The sequence below is a fragment of the Alnus glutinosa genome, chromosome 10 (genome assembly GCF_958979055.1).
Source record: "Alnus glutinosa chromosome 10, dhAlnGlut1.1, whole genome shotgun sequence".
In the NCBI taxonomy this organism is placed as follows: Eukaryota; Viridiplantae; Streptophyta; class Magnoliopsida; order Fagales; family Betulaceae; genus Alnus; species Alnus glutinosa.
The window spans coordinates 7437427-7456086 of NC_084895.1; the positions used below are offsets into that span (position 1 = coordinate 7437427).

Here is an 18660-nt window from a genome sequence, read left to right on the forward strand (position 1 = left end):
TTATTTCAAAAGAATACATATTTGACAAAGCTCCACCCACACCTTCAAAAAGCCAAGATTTTTTTTTTGTCTTTACTATGAAACCTTCAGCAGATTAAAACCTTCAGCACGAAAACCTTCAGCAGATTTTTTTTTTGTCTCCACCCACTAAAACCTTCGGCAGATTCACAGCTTCGGCGCAGATTCACAGATTCACTAGCAAGCGCTGTGGGTCTTCTTTGTAAAATATAAAATTCAAAAAGTTCTATTTTGTCCTTGGTTTTGTTTTTGTTTACAAATTTGGTGTTTTTATGTTTAATGTGTATTGCATATTTAAGTGATGTGTCAATTTATTATTGGAGGCTGTAAACCTCAAGTTTTACTGCTCATCTTTATCAAAAGGGCTCTCCTAATCTAAAGGTGAGTTGAGAATGCCTTTTCTAAAAAGAAAATACATAAATAAAAAATTAGCATACTCGGTAAACATATGGTCAATATTTGACTTTCACTTGAAAAGTGAAGACCCAAGAAGCAAAGAGTTAAGTTTCCTCGTGAAATGTGAAATCCATTTACGGGGTACTTTGGTCAATTCAACACCTGCGAATGGCACATGATTCCCTGGTGCTGACTGCTGAGGGAGAGTGAGGTACAACATCAATGAAAGACAGCATAAATCAGGCGTGTTTGGAGAGATTATTGAATGGTGTGAATTGTCGAAAGATCGGTGGGTAGTAAGGATTGGGGGACAAAAATTAGCAACAAATTTGTTTGTAACATTTATTTAATAAGTTGGTAAGTGTCTTAAAACATATTAGATGCACATGTGATTAAAATTTTGAATAAGCTTTAACAGTATTAACTTCTCGTTTGTTTTATTTGTTTATTTTTTCTTAAACCTCTCTTAGTGGTCAGGGAATCCTCTTCCAGCTGCCTCCCCCGACTGTGAGACAGTTGGTCCTTGGGTGGCCAGCGACCCTCCTTTGTCTGTTAAAGGAGGGAATTTATCCACATCTAGGCACCCCCCCAACCGTGAAACGGTCGGGTCCTTGGATGACCAGCGACCCCCTTTTGCCTGTAAAGGGGGGAATTTATCCTCATTCGGGCACCCCCAACCGTGAAACGGTCAGGTCTTCAGGCGTTCTGCGACCTGCCGAAGGCAGGATTTGTCCTTTACTCCTCTGCCTGGTCGTTTTCTGAATCAAAAAAGGTAATCTTCATGCATATCTTCAAGGAAGTAGAATCGTTAGCTATTTCTCTCTTTCAAATAAACTTGACATTTAATTCTATTAATCCCTCCTCCTCCTCCTTCTTCTTCTTCTTCTTTTTTTTTTTTTTTAATTTTTTTTTTCTCTCTCTCTCTCTCTCTAACCCTTTTTCTTCGTTTCTTTTATATCGTTCCGTTTAGGAAAAAAAAAAAAATTGGTCCGTTTACCAAAACTTTTTGGCTACTTGGCGAGCATTCTTTAAGACCTCCAAAAGGACACGCAATAAGCACCGGCAAAACTTTATTTGATTGAATCTACAGGAGGCAAAAACACTTAAAAGAGGAAATTTAACCATTGGTTAAAAACCATCCACATCCAATAATAAGAACAAGAAGCAATTCTCAGCATATCAAGTATTATATAGTGCCCTCTTTACCAAGTTTAAAAAAATCAATTTAGAGGCTAATACTTGTCTATCTATACCTATCTCAGTTGGGCAAATTGCTTCAACTATGTCTGATCTTCTCCAAACAGAACACCCACCAATCAAAATCCACCATTTAAGTTCCATTAAACAGAATCAATTCTATAAAACTTGAATCCTAAAAATTCTAACTCAAAAGCAACCAAAAGAAGCCCAAATTTTAATCAATAAACACAACCTAAACAATAACCTATCTTTTCAATTTAATCTGTGAAAATGAGGTTATAACTAAAAAACCAATGTTGAATCACATAGCCCTTTCCATGTTATAACAAAAAATATTATTTAAATAGAATAGTTAATAGTAAAATGTTGAGGTTGTTAGGGCTGCATTAAAAAAGTGACTCACCAGAATAAATAAAAGTAGTTTTTATCTATTTTAGCTAGTGAAATTTGGTGAAACTAATAAGAATACTCTTATAACACTCAGGATAAACTCTTCATATATAGTTTTTTTTTTTTTGTTTTTTTTTTTTTTACATTTTTAATAAAAACTACAAAAGTGTCCAAATAACATAGTCTTTAGCAAATGTTAAACTTAACATTTTTCAGATTTTCTTTTTATATTTAAAGAGCCAAAAACACAATGTTATAATTTTTTTAATAATACTTTTTTTTTTGGCAAACCGTGCCATTGTTCTCTCTTTTCCTAATAAATAAAAACAAATTCATGTTGCATTGTTATTATGCATGATTAAAAAATAGTAAGATGAGAGAAGAGAGATGATAGAAAAATTTTACATTAAGATAATATATAGGATGCTAAAGTGCTCCCAATTCATTGGTACCAAATATTTTTTTTATTCTATAAATTTATGTAATGTAATGATTTGATTGTGACCTGCCCTAAAAAATTTAACATGAAAAGCAGTTAGGGAAAAAAAATAAAAAATAAAAAATTGATGGTACAGAGGAGGCATCCAAACTTTTTTCACGTGGATGGAGGCATCACACTAGGACTGGCTCTCTTAAAAAAAAAAAAAAAAAAAAAAAAAAAAAAAAAAAAAAAAAAAAAACTGGTTTTCTATGGCGTCCAATTCAATAAAGCTCTCAAATTTTTTTTTTTTTTAACAAATAATATGTGCAATCATATATAACTAAAGAAAGTGCAAGGACAAATTATAAAGAATAGAGGGGCAAGACTGATAAATTTGATTTAAAACAGCAATTTAAACAAAATACAAACATTACATGAACAGCATTGAACCACTTTTTACATTTAAGCACAATCAACAAATAAAATATGGCAGATCTAGCACCTATGCCGACAAACAGTCCCGTAACATTTGGGCATCACAAAGGCAAATTATGAACAGAAAAAATAAAAACAAAACAGCTCAAAAACAGAAGTCAAAATAAAACCGGCGTCGGGAAACGCCGTCACCAGCAACAGTGCGTGTAGAACACGTGCCACCACTAGGGCCCATCCTCTGCAGCAGTTGACCACCGGAACCACCAAATAACCACCATTCACGCCTTGGAAGATAAGTTGTAACCTTCACGCGCTAGTCCAAGGAGTGACCTCCCTAGCGCGTGTTGGCTACGCGCCGGGCGGGAAAGGCCAACACGACCGTGGCTGGGGGCTGTTAGACCGAAAGAAGCCGACAACCACTGTGGAGAGACGCGTGTCTTGAAAGACCCAGCCGAAGTTTGTAGATCTGATCCCAATTAATAAATATTAATAAGAAGCTTTTTTATAAAAAAATAAAAAATAAAATAAAAAAAAATAAAAAATAAAATATTTGAAGGCATAATTATAATAAATATTCTTTAATTAAGGCCCTTAATTTTAATAATAAGTAATTAAGAATGCATTAATATCATTTAATTCTCCAACATTTCATATTTGAAATAAGTCTTAAAAAGTTGATAGTATTAAATAAGATAATCAAATAATATTAAAGACATTTTTAAATAAACACATTTTCTAACTTTAAATGTTATATTATTAGAAATAATAGAGGGAATGAAAATAATAATAATATTCAATTATGTTGTGAGTATAAATTTTTTGAGTTTTGTGATGAGCATTGAGCAGCCAAAATTTCAATAAGAATTTAAAGAGACAACAATTTTGCATTACAAAATATGATAAAATTAATTTTTAGATAAATATATATATATATATATATATATATATTTTAAAAAAAATGTCTCACTTAACCTAATCGCTTCAGGCCTCGTAAAATTAATCCCCCTCCCACACCTCCACCCGTCTATTTTTATTCAGGATTAAAAGATGAATTTTACAAGTAATATAATAATAATAATAATAATAAAGTAACTTAAATAGGGATGGCGATATATTTGATAACGTGGGGCTGAAAGAGACGCAAGACCTGAGTAACAAGTCTAACGGTCCGTTTGGGTTTGCAATTTCAAAAAGTGCGATTTGAAAAAAGTGATTTTTAATAACGCAGTTAAGCGTTTGGCAAAATTGCAGTTTAGCATTTAAAATTGCAAATTAGCCTTTAAAATTCGGCGTTTTCAAAAAAGCATCATCTTACCTGCAATTTGAAAAAGCAGATTTTCTCCGTTTTCAAATCGCAATTTTTAAAAGCGCAGTTCTCAAACGATTTATGTTTTACGATTTGGTTTAAAATCGCACTTATTGTCTACGAAATCGCAATTCCAAACGCACCCTAAGTCTAGTTTCATTTTGTCTTCCAGGAATGAGGAATCTTAAATAAAGCTTATACATATCATGTGATGTCCCAAATATTATTGGCTATTTTGGGAATAAAATTTATTAGGATAGACAATTAAAATTAACTAGACAACTAGAAAATGCAATGGGACGCGCAGAGAATGTTTTATGAACCAAAGAATAAATTATAAAATGAGAAAATGTGTGAGAATGAAGGAGAAATTGAATAAATGAAAAAATGGATTAAATAAATAAAATTAATGTGGCGCGTCCGGACTGCTCAACAGGCTCGTCCGGACGATACCTTATCACCACGTGGCAGACGCCTCATTCCACGTGTGTCCGAATGTCTGCTTTTATAGTGTCCGCAATGAGCGGTGCACGGTCTTCTTAAACAACGCGCGTCCAGACGGTAGTCGTCGTTTGACAAGATGGTCTGCTGTGCGGCGCACGTCTTCTTAAATGGCGCGCGTCCGGACGGTGATATATGCCCGTCCAGACGGTCTGTCTAAAATGGCGCGCGTCCAGACGATTTGAGATGCCCGTTCGGACGGGATTCGAATTAAAAGGGGCAGTATGCTCGTTTCTTTCTTTTTCTATGGTTTTCTTCACTGTTTCTCCACGGGTTTTCACTCAAAAACTGTGATATCTTGAAATCCAACCGTCCAATCTTAGATCCGATTTCGATAACGTAATCCTTGAAGCCCGATCTACGTTCTGACCGAACGTTTTGAGGTAAACAGTTAAACTCGCATCTTTTAGAGGTTTTTGTTAAATCTTGTAGAAATGAGTTTAACTTGGTATTTTCTCTAGGTTTAGTGTGGTTTGGAGTTGCCAGGAGCATCTCGAGCATTTGGTCACTGCTTGGTGAATTTGTGGTAAGTTTTCCATAGGCCTTAGTTTTTGGGTATTTTATTAAAATGCTATATTATTGTGGTTAACCCTAAGTTGTGCTTATAGGTTAGCAATGTTGGGATTAATAAAATACTTAGGAACGTTAGAGCTATATGGGTAAATTAATAAAATGGCTTTTGAGCGATTCAAAATGCCACTAGGTGTAATTACTAGTTGAAATACTAATTAATGCAATGTATTGTGTTTTAGCAGCACATTGCGGTTGAGCTTAGAGTTGTCTGGATATTGGGAGTACAGACGATCCAAGGTGGGTACCACTCACTGAGAAAAATATATATTTTTATATGTATTAGATTGATAAAAATATATATAATGTTTATGAAACCGAACTAACCATATGATAAATTATATGTTTTGAGATGATTTGATTAATTTCGATTATGTTCAAATGATATCAATGATGTTTAAGAAATAGTGTAAGAGTGAAAAGTATTGAATTGATTTAAAGTGTTATGTTCTACAGTTGGGATTTAAATTATGCAAATTGTTGAGAATATGTCATGCTGAAACTGTTTACGTTTTATGAAACTATGTTTTGAGTTTGAGAACATGTCATGTTGAAACTGTTCAAGTTTTATGAAGAAACTATGTTTTGAATGTCTTCAAAGTGTTGCATAAAATGTTGGATTTGTTTAGTTTTAAGGGAATGCAATTTATCAATTGCATGATTTCAGCATGATACAGTAGTAAAATATATACTGGTCAAGCACGGAACATAGAGCATGTAGTATAGAGCATACATACCCCACCAGTAACAGTATCAGCAGCATATCAGATTCAGCAGTATAATAGTATCAGCAATATATCAGTATCAGCAGCATATCAGTATCAGCAGCATTATTAGCCCATGTTCATGCATGTTATGTATAGCATAGTTTTACGAGTGATGTTTTTATGCTATAAGTAGGTTTGCTAGATGTATTAGTATGCATAAGAGTTTTAATGGAAAAGAGCTTATGCATATTTCTATCGGATAGTCATGTGTTAAGATGTCATACATTGAACTTGAAAGTATATGGATACATGACTGCCCAGGCGCGAGTAATGACATGTCTATGAGTAAAAAGGTTGACTGTTCTTGTTCTTCAAGAAAGACGTGTTAGCATGATTAAGTTTAACTCTAGTGGTCTCATGATCTACTGACGTTCAAAGCACAAAGCTGGAATACGATTAGAGATGGTGTTGCGAGTGTTTTGTTGAAGGATGTTATCCTAGTATGGAAGAGTAAGATGCCATGTTCTTTGCTTAAGACTTGTATGTATACGTGATATCTGTGATGGAGTGATCATGTGCACATATGTCTGAGCGACCAATGAAAAGTATTATAATAGAGGGGTCGGTATGTGGAAACTTCCAAGGAGAGATGACTGGAACTTCTACATATTTTCCCAGCTATTTAGTAGGTTTTAAATGGTTACTGAATAGTCGGTGTTTGCTGCATTAGCTATTGGTAAATTGTAGCTAATATAGTGCTCGCACGACTAAAAATAAAATAAAGGTTGGTTCTTTACGAAAACTCAGTTAGTCTTATACCACTGAAGTCTTAGTGTGTTTCATGCTAAGGCTGTGAACTCATCATGTTGCCTATGCGGATGTGGATACCACCACAACCGTGTAGATGATATTCCTGTGATTGCAGGTACTCATGAGGCGGAAGATGATCCGATAGCACACTACTTGGGTTACTACGATTGATGCACGTAGCGACGATCGTAGTGGGGTAGGACTATAGTGTCCATATTTTTGGGTACTTTTGTATATGGCTTGACGTTTGTGTCACACATTATTTTGTATAAGTCATTCTTTTGTAATAGTTATATGTAGTTAAACTTTAAACAGATAGACTTGTGTTATGGCTCGCCTTTGTTTAGATAACAAGTGTGATTATAGTTATGCTTTTCCGCTTTATTGATGGTATTATGATTTCTTCTGCTGTAGATGTAACTCTTTATATCAGGTGCATGTTATGGGCATGTGCCTATGTTGGCTGAGCGACATATAGTTAGGGTTGGCAATTTTTGACACGACCCATGAACCCGGCACGAAAAAACCGGGTTTAAGTTTAACATAATCGGGTTCGGGTCATAATCGGGTCAACCCGATTATGACCCGTTTATAAATCGTGTTCACGGGTCAACCCGTGAACACGATTATGACCCGGCTACTTAAAAAAAATAAAAAAATAAAATTGAAATGTAAACAGAGAACTGAGAACCCTAGCCGCACAATTCTGAGTTTTGGCCCTTATACTTTTCCTCATTTCTGCCTTCACAAAATCACAGCTTCATTCGTTCCCTGTTCACGCAGCCGGCAACGGCAGTCAATCAGTCACGGCCTACGACGCCTCACCGGCTTCAGCCTTCACGCGGCGCCCTTCACGCTTCAGTTCACCAGTTCGCGGCCATGGCTTGGATGCGATGCGATGGGCGTCAAAGACTCACAGTTCACGCTCGTCTTCTTCAGACGAAGACGAAGCTTCTTCAGTTCTTCTTCAGAGCTTCTTCAGGTTTGTGGGTTTAATTGGAGCGTTTGGTGTGAAGGACGCCAAGGAGACCGTGCAAGATTGCATCTCTGAGTTCATAAGATTCATACCCAGTGAGTAAGAGTACGAGATCGATATTTATTTTTGGTTTTATTTTTAGTTTTCTTGTTTTGTGGGTTTAATTGGAGGGTTTGAACTTTGAAGACTACATCGATCCGCTGGGCGTTGAGAAAAAACAATGAAATGCTTATCCTACATCATCTTTTAGTTTCTGGGTTGTTTAGACATTTGATTTGTGATGTAAATTCTTCCTGTTTGAATGTTTGATTTGATATTTGTGTTGTGGAATATTTGTGTGTTGTAGAATAAGAAATGATTGATGTGATATAAAATTTGAGAATGTTTTATAGAAAAGTGAAAAAGTTTTGTTTTGTAGTGAGTTTTTTTATTTGAATAATAATAAAATATAGTTGATGTGATATAAAAAGTGTAAAAAAGTTAGAATGTTTTTGATTTGATATTTTTGAAAGAAGTGAAAAGAAATAGAGGGAGAATGACAATGGGTTGCCAAACTAGCCCTTATTAACTCAAGTTAAAAAAACTACGAAGCTAAACTAGCCTCCAACACTATATTAACCATTCCAAACTTCTTATCTTTTGACATGAACACTAATAGCTTAATGAAGTAAGAAGCCTAGTTATTCGACAATAAACTTAGAATAGCTAATAACACTATTTTTTTTTTCATTATATATATATATTACCATGCCAAGGTACTCATCCGACACATCAACCAATTAAACTTTAAAACATAAAAAACAAACATATTTAGTTTCACATTTCGTGTCCCACAGCTGTATACTAGTATGCTTATGCTTAGTTTAAGGTAAAACAAGTGATATCATCACTTATCCAAAAATAAATAACCAATTCAACGTTCTTAATCAAATGATCATGTTTTCATTAGTTTAAACTTGCTAATGAGATGCAAATCACAATTAAAATTTCACCGCATTCTTAGAAATAACATTATGGTTTTTTATTTTAATATTTCAACACCAAAAAAAGAAAAAAGAAGTTGTTTTTTTTTTTCCTTTATTTATTTATTTATTTATTAAGATATCAAGAAAAACATGAAGTCGGAAAACAGAGAACAAGAAAAATACAAAGACAGAAAAACATTAATTGCAAAACAATTCTATCTTCATCTTTAGAGGGAAATTGTCTTTCACTTATGCTCCGTTTGTTTCGACGTAAAATGGTTTCCGTCGTAAAATATTTTCGACGAAATCAATTTCAAAAGAAATTATTTTCTCGAAAATATTTTTCGGCGTTTGGTTCGCACGAAAAAAATTACGAAAAGTGAAAATGCAACTATCGCCGGTATCCGGCAACGACCGGTCGCCGTCGCCGGAATCCGGCGAACATGTTTGGCCGGATCCGGCCAAAATTGCCGGATTCCGGCAGGAAACCACCGGGTCCGGTCAGATCCGGCCGGATCCGGTCATTTTGGCCGGATCTCGGCAGGATCAGTGGCCGGATCGGGCTAGATCCGGCCGGATCAGTGTCCGGATCCGGCTAGATCCGGCCGGATCAGTGTCCGGATCCGGTCATATCCGGCCGGATTCCGGCCATTTAGGCCAGATCCGGTCATATCCGGTCGGATTCCGGCCATTTAGGCCAGATCCGTCCGGGTCTGTGTCCGGATCCGGTCATATCCGGCCGGATTCCGGCCATTTTGGCCAGATCCGGCCTGGTCTGTGTCCGGATCCGGTCATATCCGGCCGGATCCCGGCCATTTTGGCCAGATCCGGCCGGATCAGTGGCCGGATCCGGTCAAATCAGGCGGGATTCCGGCCGGTTTCTGTCCATGGCCAGATTCCGGCCAGATTCCGCCGGCATTCGGCGCAGTTGCCGGATGTCGCCGGATTCCGGCGGCCGGCAGTATTCCGGCTGCCGGCAGTATTCCGGTGGTCGAATTCCGACGCCGGCATTATTCTAGTGACTTGATGATGCCGGATTCCGGTGCTGCCTATTTTCGAACGACCGACTATTGTCGGATTCGGACAGTCAAATATTAAACGTGCGTATAAGGACGAAGAATATAATTTTGGAAAACGATTTACGGTTTTAGAAACCGTAAATCGTTTTCCAAAAATTAAAGAAGGTTTTACGGTCAAACCGAAAATGATTTTCGTTGACCGTTATTTTCGCCCCTACCAAACACCGTAAAATACCGAAATCATTTTCAGGAAATCATTTTACGCCGAAACAAACGGAGCATTACTATTTTTTGGAAAATGTTAGATTTACAACACCAATACAACAACTGTACAACAATCTCTCACATGAGGGTGGATCCTACATACTGGGGCCCACCCTCATGTGAGGGGTTGTTGTACAATTGTTGTATTGGTGTTGTACAAGAATCAAATCCCCTATTTTTTATTTATTTTACCATTCCGTTAAATTTTTTGCTTGAATATTAATTTTTTTTTTTCAAAATATCTTCTTTTTTTTTTTTTCTTTAAAAAAGAGAGAATAATCTATCATCCATCAAAGTTTGCTCTTTGACCCCCACCACAGGCACCCTGACGTTAGCATAGAAGGACTCTCATGCGGACGAAGAACGGCCACGGTGTCCCCTAAAAGGAGAGACCCGGGCAGGCAAGAAGGCAAGACCTTCATTCTATCAAGCCATACGATTCTCGACGTCCTCAGTCACGCATCTGATTTTCTGGAGTGAAATGGCGAGTTTGAGAAGAAGTCTGATTAGCGTGCACCGAATCCTCAATTCCAGCCGGAGCTTTGCCGCAGCCGCATCGTCTCAGGCCCGTTTCAGAACTCAATATCGTTGGGTTTCTGGTTTTTCTCCGATTGCCAACAATAATACTCAGTCTCTAGATATCGATCTCTCCAACGAAGAGAGCAAGAGACGCTTATTTAACAGGCTGTTATATAGGAGCAAACAACGAGGGTTTCTGGAGCTGGATTTGGTTCTTGGGAAATGGGTGGAGAAGCATATTCATTCCATGGATGAGGACGGTGTTAAAGCTCTCGTTCACGTCCTTGACCTGGTATTCTTTATCTTTCTCTCTTCTATTCTCATGTTTTAGCTTTGATCATAAGCCCTTTTTTACATGAATTGTCTTTCTTATCACCCCAAGAGGACACGCCTTTAATAATTCAATATCGGTTCTTTATCTTTATTATTTGAAAAAACTGCCATTGTTGTATGCCTCCATGCGTCGATTGTTATTTGTCCAAAATTATGCTGTATGTATCCTCAAGTTAGAGAATTATGTGTGAAATTGTTGTCCTTTGAATATTCATAACATGGCTGGTAGAATCCTTCAGTTTAGCAAAGTGGTTCTTTTGATGGTGGCTGCAAGATAAATAATTATAATATTCATTGGATATTTGACATCTATATGTGTGTGTGTTGGAATGTTGCAGTTTGTGGCCTTAAACTGTCTGCGAAGTATGCATTTGCCTTCTTTCTATCTGTTGTGGAGAAGATTTGAATCATAAATTTGCATGTCTCTGATCTTACAGTCCTCCATCACCAAGTGGAAGACCTTGAAGAATTTTTGTGTACACCAATGTGCCAGTTTTAACCTCAAAGACAATTATACGAAGTTAGGCTTCTTCTTCAACTGTTTCCAATATCTAGGTTAACCAGGGTATTCCGTGAATAAATAGGATATTCATTGCTATATGGCAGCCAAAGTTTTGTTCAATGTAATTTGATAAGGTGTTTGTAGTTTTAGGAGATTTAGTCAATAATGAGTTGATCACGGGCCATATGTTTTACCAGTTTTGACCATTCCAATTTACATACTTCTAGTTCATGATAAAGTTTGGGAGACTCTCTGTAAGTTTTGTGCATCATGTTAAATGTTAATTCTAACAGCTACCTGAATCTGATAGAGACATGATCAAGTTACTGGTATTACACAATCCTAAACTAATTAAAATATGTTTCCTAACTAACAGTGAGCTAAAAGCATATGAATGCTGATTGTAAAAAGAGATTGCCATGTGTTTAATGACATTGGCTTGAAATGTTATAAAGACATTGGAAGCTGATCTTAGGGATTTAGTTGCTTTTGATAATGGTTTTTAGGTAAGTGACACTACGGAAGTTTGCTGGGTCATTTCTGTTTCTGGGGTAGTAGCTTTCTTCTTCAGCAATCTTCCTGAAGTTGTCTCCTTCATTTGCAAAAGACAATGCGTTAGTATTATTTTGAGTCTCTTTTTTGCTTGTGCACAATATCAGCTTCTTGCTGAATTAAGTAATCCCCATGTCCAATCTGAACTGGGTTTACTTTTAGGGGAAATGAGTTGAATCTTTGCTATGTTCTCCTTTCTTTTAAGTTCAAGTTACATAATTCCTAAGTGAGGAGATGCATGCAAGGTTTTTTTAGTTGAGTGTCAGTTTAGAAGAAACTGAAATATTTCTCATCTCTGAAGATCAATTAAAAATTTCTTAAGTGAGGGGAGGTATGCAATTTTCATTAGTTGAGTGCAGTTTAGGAAAAACAAATTGACGTATTTCTCAGTATTTATCATATGGATTTGACTGGACATTAGAATCTCAAAAAGTGAACAGAGCCCTACTTTTTCTTAAGGGAAATTGGGAATGCCTCCGGTACACAAGGAGGAAGCGGCTCATTTAGTGAGGTTAAAAGGCTTACTGGTTTCATTGGAGAGCTTATTTTGCAATTTCTATTGGAAAATGAATTACTCCCTGCGGAAGAGAGACTAATTACTCAATATTAATTTGGCATTTCTGTTTTTCAGGAAAACCCAGATCTCTGGAAGTGGCTTACAGGCCAGGAGCAACCCCCTGAAGCAGTGAAAATAAATCCGGTAAGATATGATCAAGAGTTGAAAGTCCAATTTAATAGTTTTCCTTTGCTTTTCTTATTTTTTGGAGTTCCATTTTCACTCTCAAGGTATCCAATGTTATAGGTGTTTACTTCAATGCGTGACAAGGTTATAAACAACCTCAACAGCTATGCTGCTCCAGAGACACGGGCAACACCCGGGCAGCCATGGGTAAGAGGGTGGGATGATATCAAGAAAAGTCCAGGCGGCCCTATAGCCGGGAACCAGTAGCTCTGCCATCACCTCTGATCTAGGTCTTGAATGATGTCTTCTACAACAATGTAAAGAAATAAAATGTGACTTTTTTTTTTCATTGCTATTTGTTTTCCCATGCCTAGCCTTCTCTAGATATAAATAAGGGCTTTGCTGTAGTGAATCAAACCATTACGGGAGCCTTGCCTCTGGGCTTTAGGCCCATGTGCTGTATCCAAAGTGGCTTATTGTAATGTACTCAATGTAGTATACTTCAGCTCAAATGGCAAATGCCCAGTTTGGTATCCGCACTCGTCCTACATATATGAAAATCAAATTTTCTCTGTTCAATCATAAGAATACAGCAATGCGCGAGTTATAGGCTCTTCTTTCTGTTCAATCATAAGTTCTGTTCAATCATAAGAAGAAACATTCTTGGTGATTATATATGTTGGAAGAATTTTGGTAAGTCAAACAAGGTAATTACTATAAATGTAGGGATGATCAAACCATATTTAGTGTGGTCATCTCCGCATCCAATCATTTTCATGGAATGTGATAACTTCCACGGAGGTTATAGAGAAACTATATAACTCTTCATAAAGAGTTATGTTATTCTTCTATATATATATATGTGAAAAAACAGAATGTAAGGGATTATAGAGAAGCAATATAACTCTTCATAGTTATATGTTTGAGGAATGGTGCGGTGGAGCAGGGCCGGACTCAACTCACTGAACGAATTTCAGGTGGGATTTCTTTGATCTTTTGTCCCTTTTGTTCATTTTTGCTGAATTTTATCTCTCTCTTTTTGGGTTCACCTATTCTATATTTTCGTTTCATATGGCAATTCAATTGATTAGGGGTTTTAAATTTAACTGTGGTTTACAGGTGTAATCGTTTGAATTTCGGGTTTTGATTAATGGGGTGTTGGGGTTTTTCTTTGTCCTGATACCTGGTTTAGGTTTGGTAGATTTTTGGGATCCGCTCTAGATTTAAGTTCAATGTAGCATTTGGTTTGCTAGAAAACTTGGAAAAAGGTCCAAGCAGTATTCAGAAATCTGAAAAGGGGATGATATCTAACTGGGCTACATGTTCTGGTACTATTTGGCTCAACTCAAGCTTGTTTGGAACTCGATTTGTGTTCCACATATGTTTTTGTTACTCTATCCTCATCCTATCGAGACTTGTAGTTGTAATGTGGTCTTGGTCTGGGTGAATCTATGATCAATGCTTATTTAGAATGAGAGATATTGGGATAGTTACGAAGATGTATATTGTTTGCTGAAGATGTTAAAAGTTAAGAACTTGGAAAGATGCACTAGAAGCGTACTGTTTGGGATAAATTCTGTGATATGGACACATTTACCCATGAAACCAAGTTCATACAAAGATAGAGAATAAGGAGTTCCAATATGACATGTGTAATGCAGTAAAAAGAAGTAAGAAGTAGAAAATACTGAGGCTTGATGCGGACATAGACCATTTAAATAATAATTTAAGCATTGTTGATTGCACTATGAAGGATTTATGTGGTTTAAGATGTGTCTACCAGAAAGGGTTTATATCACTAAGTGAGTTTTTCCAAAGAGAAGGCCAAGTTATTGTGGGTTGAAGTTGTAAGGAAAAATGACCTATTAATTTTTGTGGAAGTATGATGCTAGGTAAAGTAGACAGGAAAATCCGATTTTTGTTGTCAGAAGATAGTAGTGAGGGATCAATTTTCTTCTGTTGCTGTAGGCATTAGTTCTTATTAATAATTAATTAAAATTTCAAGATGTTCAATCAGTCTTATGTACTTCATTGTGTGTGCTTTGAGCCTTTTCTTTTTGGGTCGGTTGCACATGTACTTATATAAGTGGGTTTTGAATCTACAATGTCATCCTCCACCCCTTTCTTATGAGGGAAGTGCTATTTCATCCTGTTTCAAGAATACAAAGATAAATTGGTTAGCTAAATCCTAGTCTGTGAGTATTGGTTTGATTTATATTGTTGTCAAATTTAGTTTGTGTTATCAAGGATTTACTTTCATCATCCTGAAGAACAGATGTAAGTTATATATCACATAATAGCAGGTTTCTTTTAACTAGAATGTAGCTCCCAACAAACTTGCTAAGTATAATGCATTTTGACAATTTTTGCTATCCTCTTGTGCTGTGTTGCAATTGTCCCATTTAAATTGTAAACCATGAAAATGTTTGGAAACTATTTGGTATTCACTTGCGACAGTTTTCAAAATGTGAGATCTTATAATTAAGTTTTGGTTGCATTGAGTGTAGGTAGTGCTGGTGATGTCTTGGAGGACGATCCGGTGGGAAGGTTGAAGGTTTTTGTGTATGAGCTTCCAAGTAAATACAAGAAGAAAATTCTGCAAAAGGATCCGAGATGCCTCACCCACATGTTTGCAGCTGAGATCTTTATGCATCGATTTCTTTTATCTAGCCCTGTTCGAACCCTAAATCATGACGAAGCTGATTGGTTTTACACCCCTGTATACACAACTTGTGAGTTGACACTAAATGGCCTTCCTTTGCCTTTTAAGTCACCTCGGATGATGAGAAGTGCGATACAGCTCATTTCTTCTAACTGGCCTTACTAGAATCGGACAGAGGGGGCTGATCACTTTTTGTAGTGCCTCATGATCGACTTTGCAGCATGCTTCCATTATCAGGTAAGAAGTGCCATGTTTCTTTTGGCCTGATCTTGTGGATTCCTGAAGAGTCTATTAGAGGCTAATTATTTATGATGTATCTAAATGTTATCATTTATTGTTAAAATTGCTGTCTGTTGACAACTTAGTTTTCTCCTTATCATTATTTTGTATTTGATGACTCCATGTTCACTTTAAATTGTTGCAGGAAGAGAAGGCAATTGAAAGAGGAATTCTTCCCTTGCTCCAACGTGCTACATAGGTTCAGACTTTTGGACAACAGAATCATGTTTGCTTAAAAGAGGGCTCAATTATAGTTCCTCCATATGCTCCTCCTCAGAAAATGCAAACCCACCTGATTCCTGAGAAAACTCCTAGGTCTATCTTTGTCTACTGCTGAGGATTGTTTTATGACGTGGGAAATGATCCAGAAGGTGGTTATTATGCAAGGTATTTCGTACTAAACTTACATGCAACAAGAGGTTGTTTAAGCATCCAAGGTTTTTCCTTTTCTTTGCTTAGAATTTGAGGCCTTAAATGCATCCTTTCAATTAGATTGAAAGTCTAAGGATTCATTGTGGTAATTTTAGAATTAGGACAGGATTTTGACCTGCAGATTTTTGCCATATGATGAAATTAGAAACATTTACACATTCAAAATGTAGAATGGTTGTTCTCAAAAGTTATGGTAAAAACTGTATGTCAAAAGGGGAAAGAAATCATAAGACAATAAATAGAGTTTTCTTCAAGTTTTATATTATGCAGAAAAGAATGGTACATGCATGTTCCATGTTTTGTCCAATAATCCAAACATAAAATAGATTTAGATCATTCAGGCCAATGCATGTCTAAATCTATCTTCCTTTTTTGGGTAAGTATTCCTGAACCTAACCTCATTCTACAATTTTACAGAGGTGCACGTGCAGCAGTGTGGGAGAACTTTAAGGACAATCCATTTTTTGACATTTCCACAGAGCACCCAACCGCATATTATGAGGACATGCAATGAGCTGTCTTCTGTTTGTGCCCCCTTGGCTGGGCACCATGGAGCCCGAGATTGGTAGAAGCAGTGATATTTGGTTGCATCTCCGTTGTCATAGCAGATGACATTGTTCTACCTTTTGCTGATGCAATCCCATGGGAAGAAATTGGGGTTTTTATAGCCGAGAAGGATGTTCCGGACTTGGACCCCATTCTCACCTCAATCCCATTAGATGTAATATTGAGGAAGCAAAGATTGCTTGCTAACCCTTCAATGAAGCAAGCAATGTTGTTTCCACATCTGCTCAACCAGGAGATGCTTTCCATCAAGTTCTGAATGGATTGGCACGAAAGTTGCCGCACAACAAGAATATTTACTTGAAGCCGGGTGAGAAGATCTTAAACTGGACTGCAGGTCCAGTGGGTGACCTGAAACCTTGGTAGCAGCTAATGATATCGTGTATTCGACTCTAACCAGAATTGTCTTGGATTTGTTTTCCTACATGTAGGCTATTTTTTAAAGCCGATAAAGTTGGTTCAAGGTCTAACGTGATTACTTTTTTAAAGGAGTAATGCTACATATTACTCTTGTGTCTTCTTTTTGTCCTCTCAAAATTGATGAAATCATCATTGGATCAAAATTCAATAGTAGTCTATCGTAAGAGCCACATCAATTTTGAAAGGAGAAAATAAAGATACAAGGGTGATATATAACATTACTTTTTCTTTTTTTTTTTTCTTTTTTTTTTTAAAAAATGTAATAAAATAGTTAGCGTAGACTTTTTAGACAGAATCTGGCCTCTTTTAAATATATATTTGATAACAAACTTTTTTTTTTTTTTTTTTTTTTTAATGTATGACTAAGGTTCTTAAATGAACAATAAAAAAATAAAAATACAACCCATCGACACACTAGTGACTGATAACTTGGAAATTCAGAAAAATGCAACGATAATGTTAATTAACCACTACAAAAGATAATAAGATAACAAAAAATAAATAGCTAGAAGCTTTATTTAAGATTCCTCATACCTGGAAGACAAAATGAAACTAGACTTAGACTTGTTACTCATGTCTTGCGTCTCTTCCAGCCCCACGTTATCAAATATATAGCCATCCCTATTTAATTTACTTTCTATTTTTATTATTATTATATTACTTGTAAAATTCATCTTTTAATCCTGAATAAAAACGAATAAAAATAGACGGGTGGGGGTGGGGGTGGGGGTGTGGGAGGGGGATTAATTTTACGAGGCCTAAAGCGATTAGGTTAAGTGAGACATTTTTTAAAAAAAAAAAAATATATAACATTAATATTATATTTTTATTCAAAAATTAATTTTCTCATATTTTGTAATGCAAAATTGTTGTCTCTTTAAATTCTTATTGAAATTTTGGCTGCTCAATGCTCATTACAAAACTCAAAAAATTTATACTCGCAAGATAATTGAATATTATTATTATTTTCATTCTCTCTATTTTTTCTAATAATATAACGTTTAAAGTTAGAAACTGTGTATATTTGAAAATGTCTTTAATATTATTTGATTATCTTATTTAATACTATCAATTTTTTAAGACTTATTTCAAAAATAGAATGTTGGAGAATTAAATGATATTAATGCATTCTTAATTACTTATTATTAAAATTAAGGGCCTTAATTAAAGAACATTTATTATAATTAAGCCTTCAAATATTCTTTTTATTTTTTATTTATAAAAAAGCTTCTTATTAATATTTATTAATTGGGATCAGATCTACAAACTTCGGCTGGGTCTTTCAAGACACGCGTCTCTCCACGGTGGTTGCCGGCTTCTTTCGGTCCAGCAGCCCCCAGCCACAGTCGTGTTGGCCTTTCCCGCTCGGCGCGTAGCCAGCGCGTGAGGGTTACAACTTATCTTCCAAGGCGTGAATGGTGGTTATTTGGTGGTTCCGGTGGTCAACTGTTGCAGAGGATGGGCCCCAGTGATGGCACGTGTTCTACACGCATTGTTGCCGGCGACGGCGTTTCCCGACGCCGGTTTCATTTTGACTTCTGTTTTTGGGCTGTTTTGTTTTTATTTTTTCTGTTCACAGTTTGCCTTTGTGATGCCCAAATGTTACGAGACTGTATGTCGGCATAAGTGCTAGATCTGCCATCTTTTATTTGTTGATTGTGCTTAAATGTAAAAAGTGGTTCAATGTTGTTCATGTAATGTTTGTATTTTATTTAAATTGCTGTTTTAAATCAGATT

The 18660-nt window shown here is 36.2% G+C and overlaps 1 protein-coding gene and 1 pseudogene across 1 annotated transcript; both read left to right on the forward strand.

Moving 5' to 3' along the window:
* Window positions 1-10287: 10287 nt before the first annotated feature.
* Window positions 10288-13101, forward strand: LOC133879812 (succinate dehydrogenase assembly factor 2, mitochondrial-like). The gene is made up of 3 exons (XM_062318587.1): window positions 10288-10789; window positions 12516-12584; window positions 12687-13101. Exons 1-3 carry the CDS (start codon window positions 10460-10462, stop codon window positions 12831-12833), a joined length of 546 nt encoding a protein of 181 aa, XP_062174571.1. The 5' UTR covers window positions 10288-10459; the 3' UTR covers window positions 12834-13101.
* Window positions 13102-13225: 124 nt separating this feature from the next.
* LOC133879811 (probable beta-1,4-xylosyltransferase IRX10L) lies at window positions 13226-17079 on the forward strand (annotated as a pseudogene).
* Window positions 17080-18660: the final 1581 nt, after the last annotated feature.

What these genes read in the sequence shown, in the direction of transcription:
- LOC133879812 (XM_062318587.1), top strand. Translation starts at nt 10,460, where the DNA reads ATGGCGAGTTTGAGAAGAAGTCTGATTAGCGTGCACCGAATCCTCAAT. An exon ending in TCGTTCACGTCCTTGACCTG is followed by an intron (nt 10,790 to 12,515) that starts GTATTCTTTATC and finishes TCTGTTTTTCAG; the next exon opens with GAAAACCCAGATCTCTGGAA. An exon ending in AAGCAGTGAAAATAAATCCG is followed by an intron (nt 12,585 to 12,686) that starts GTAAGATATGAT and finishes CCAATGTTATAG; the next exon opens with GTGTTTACTTCAATGCGTGA.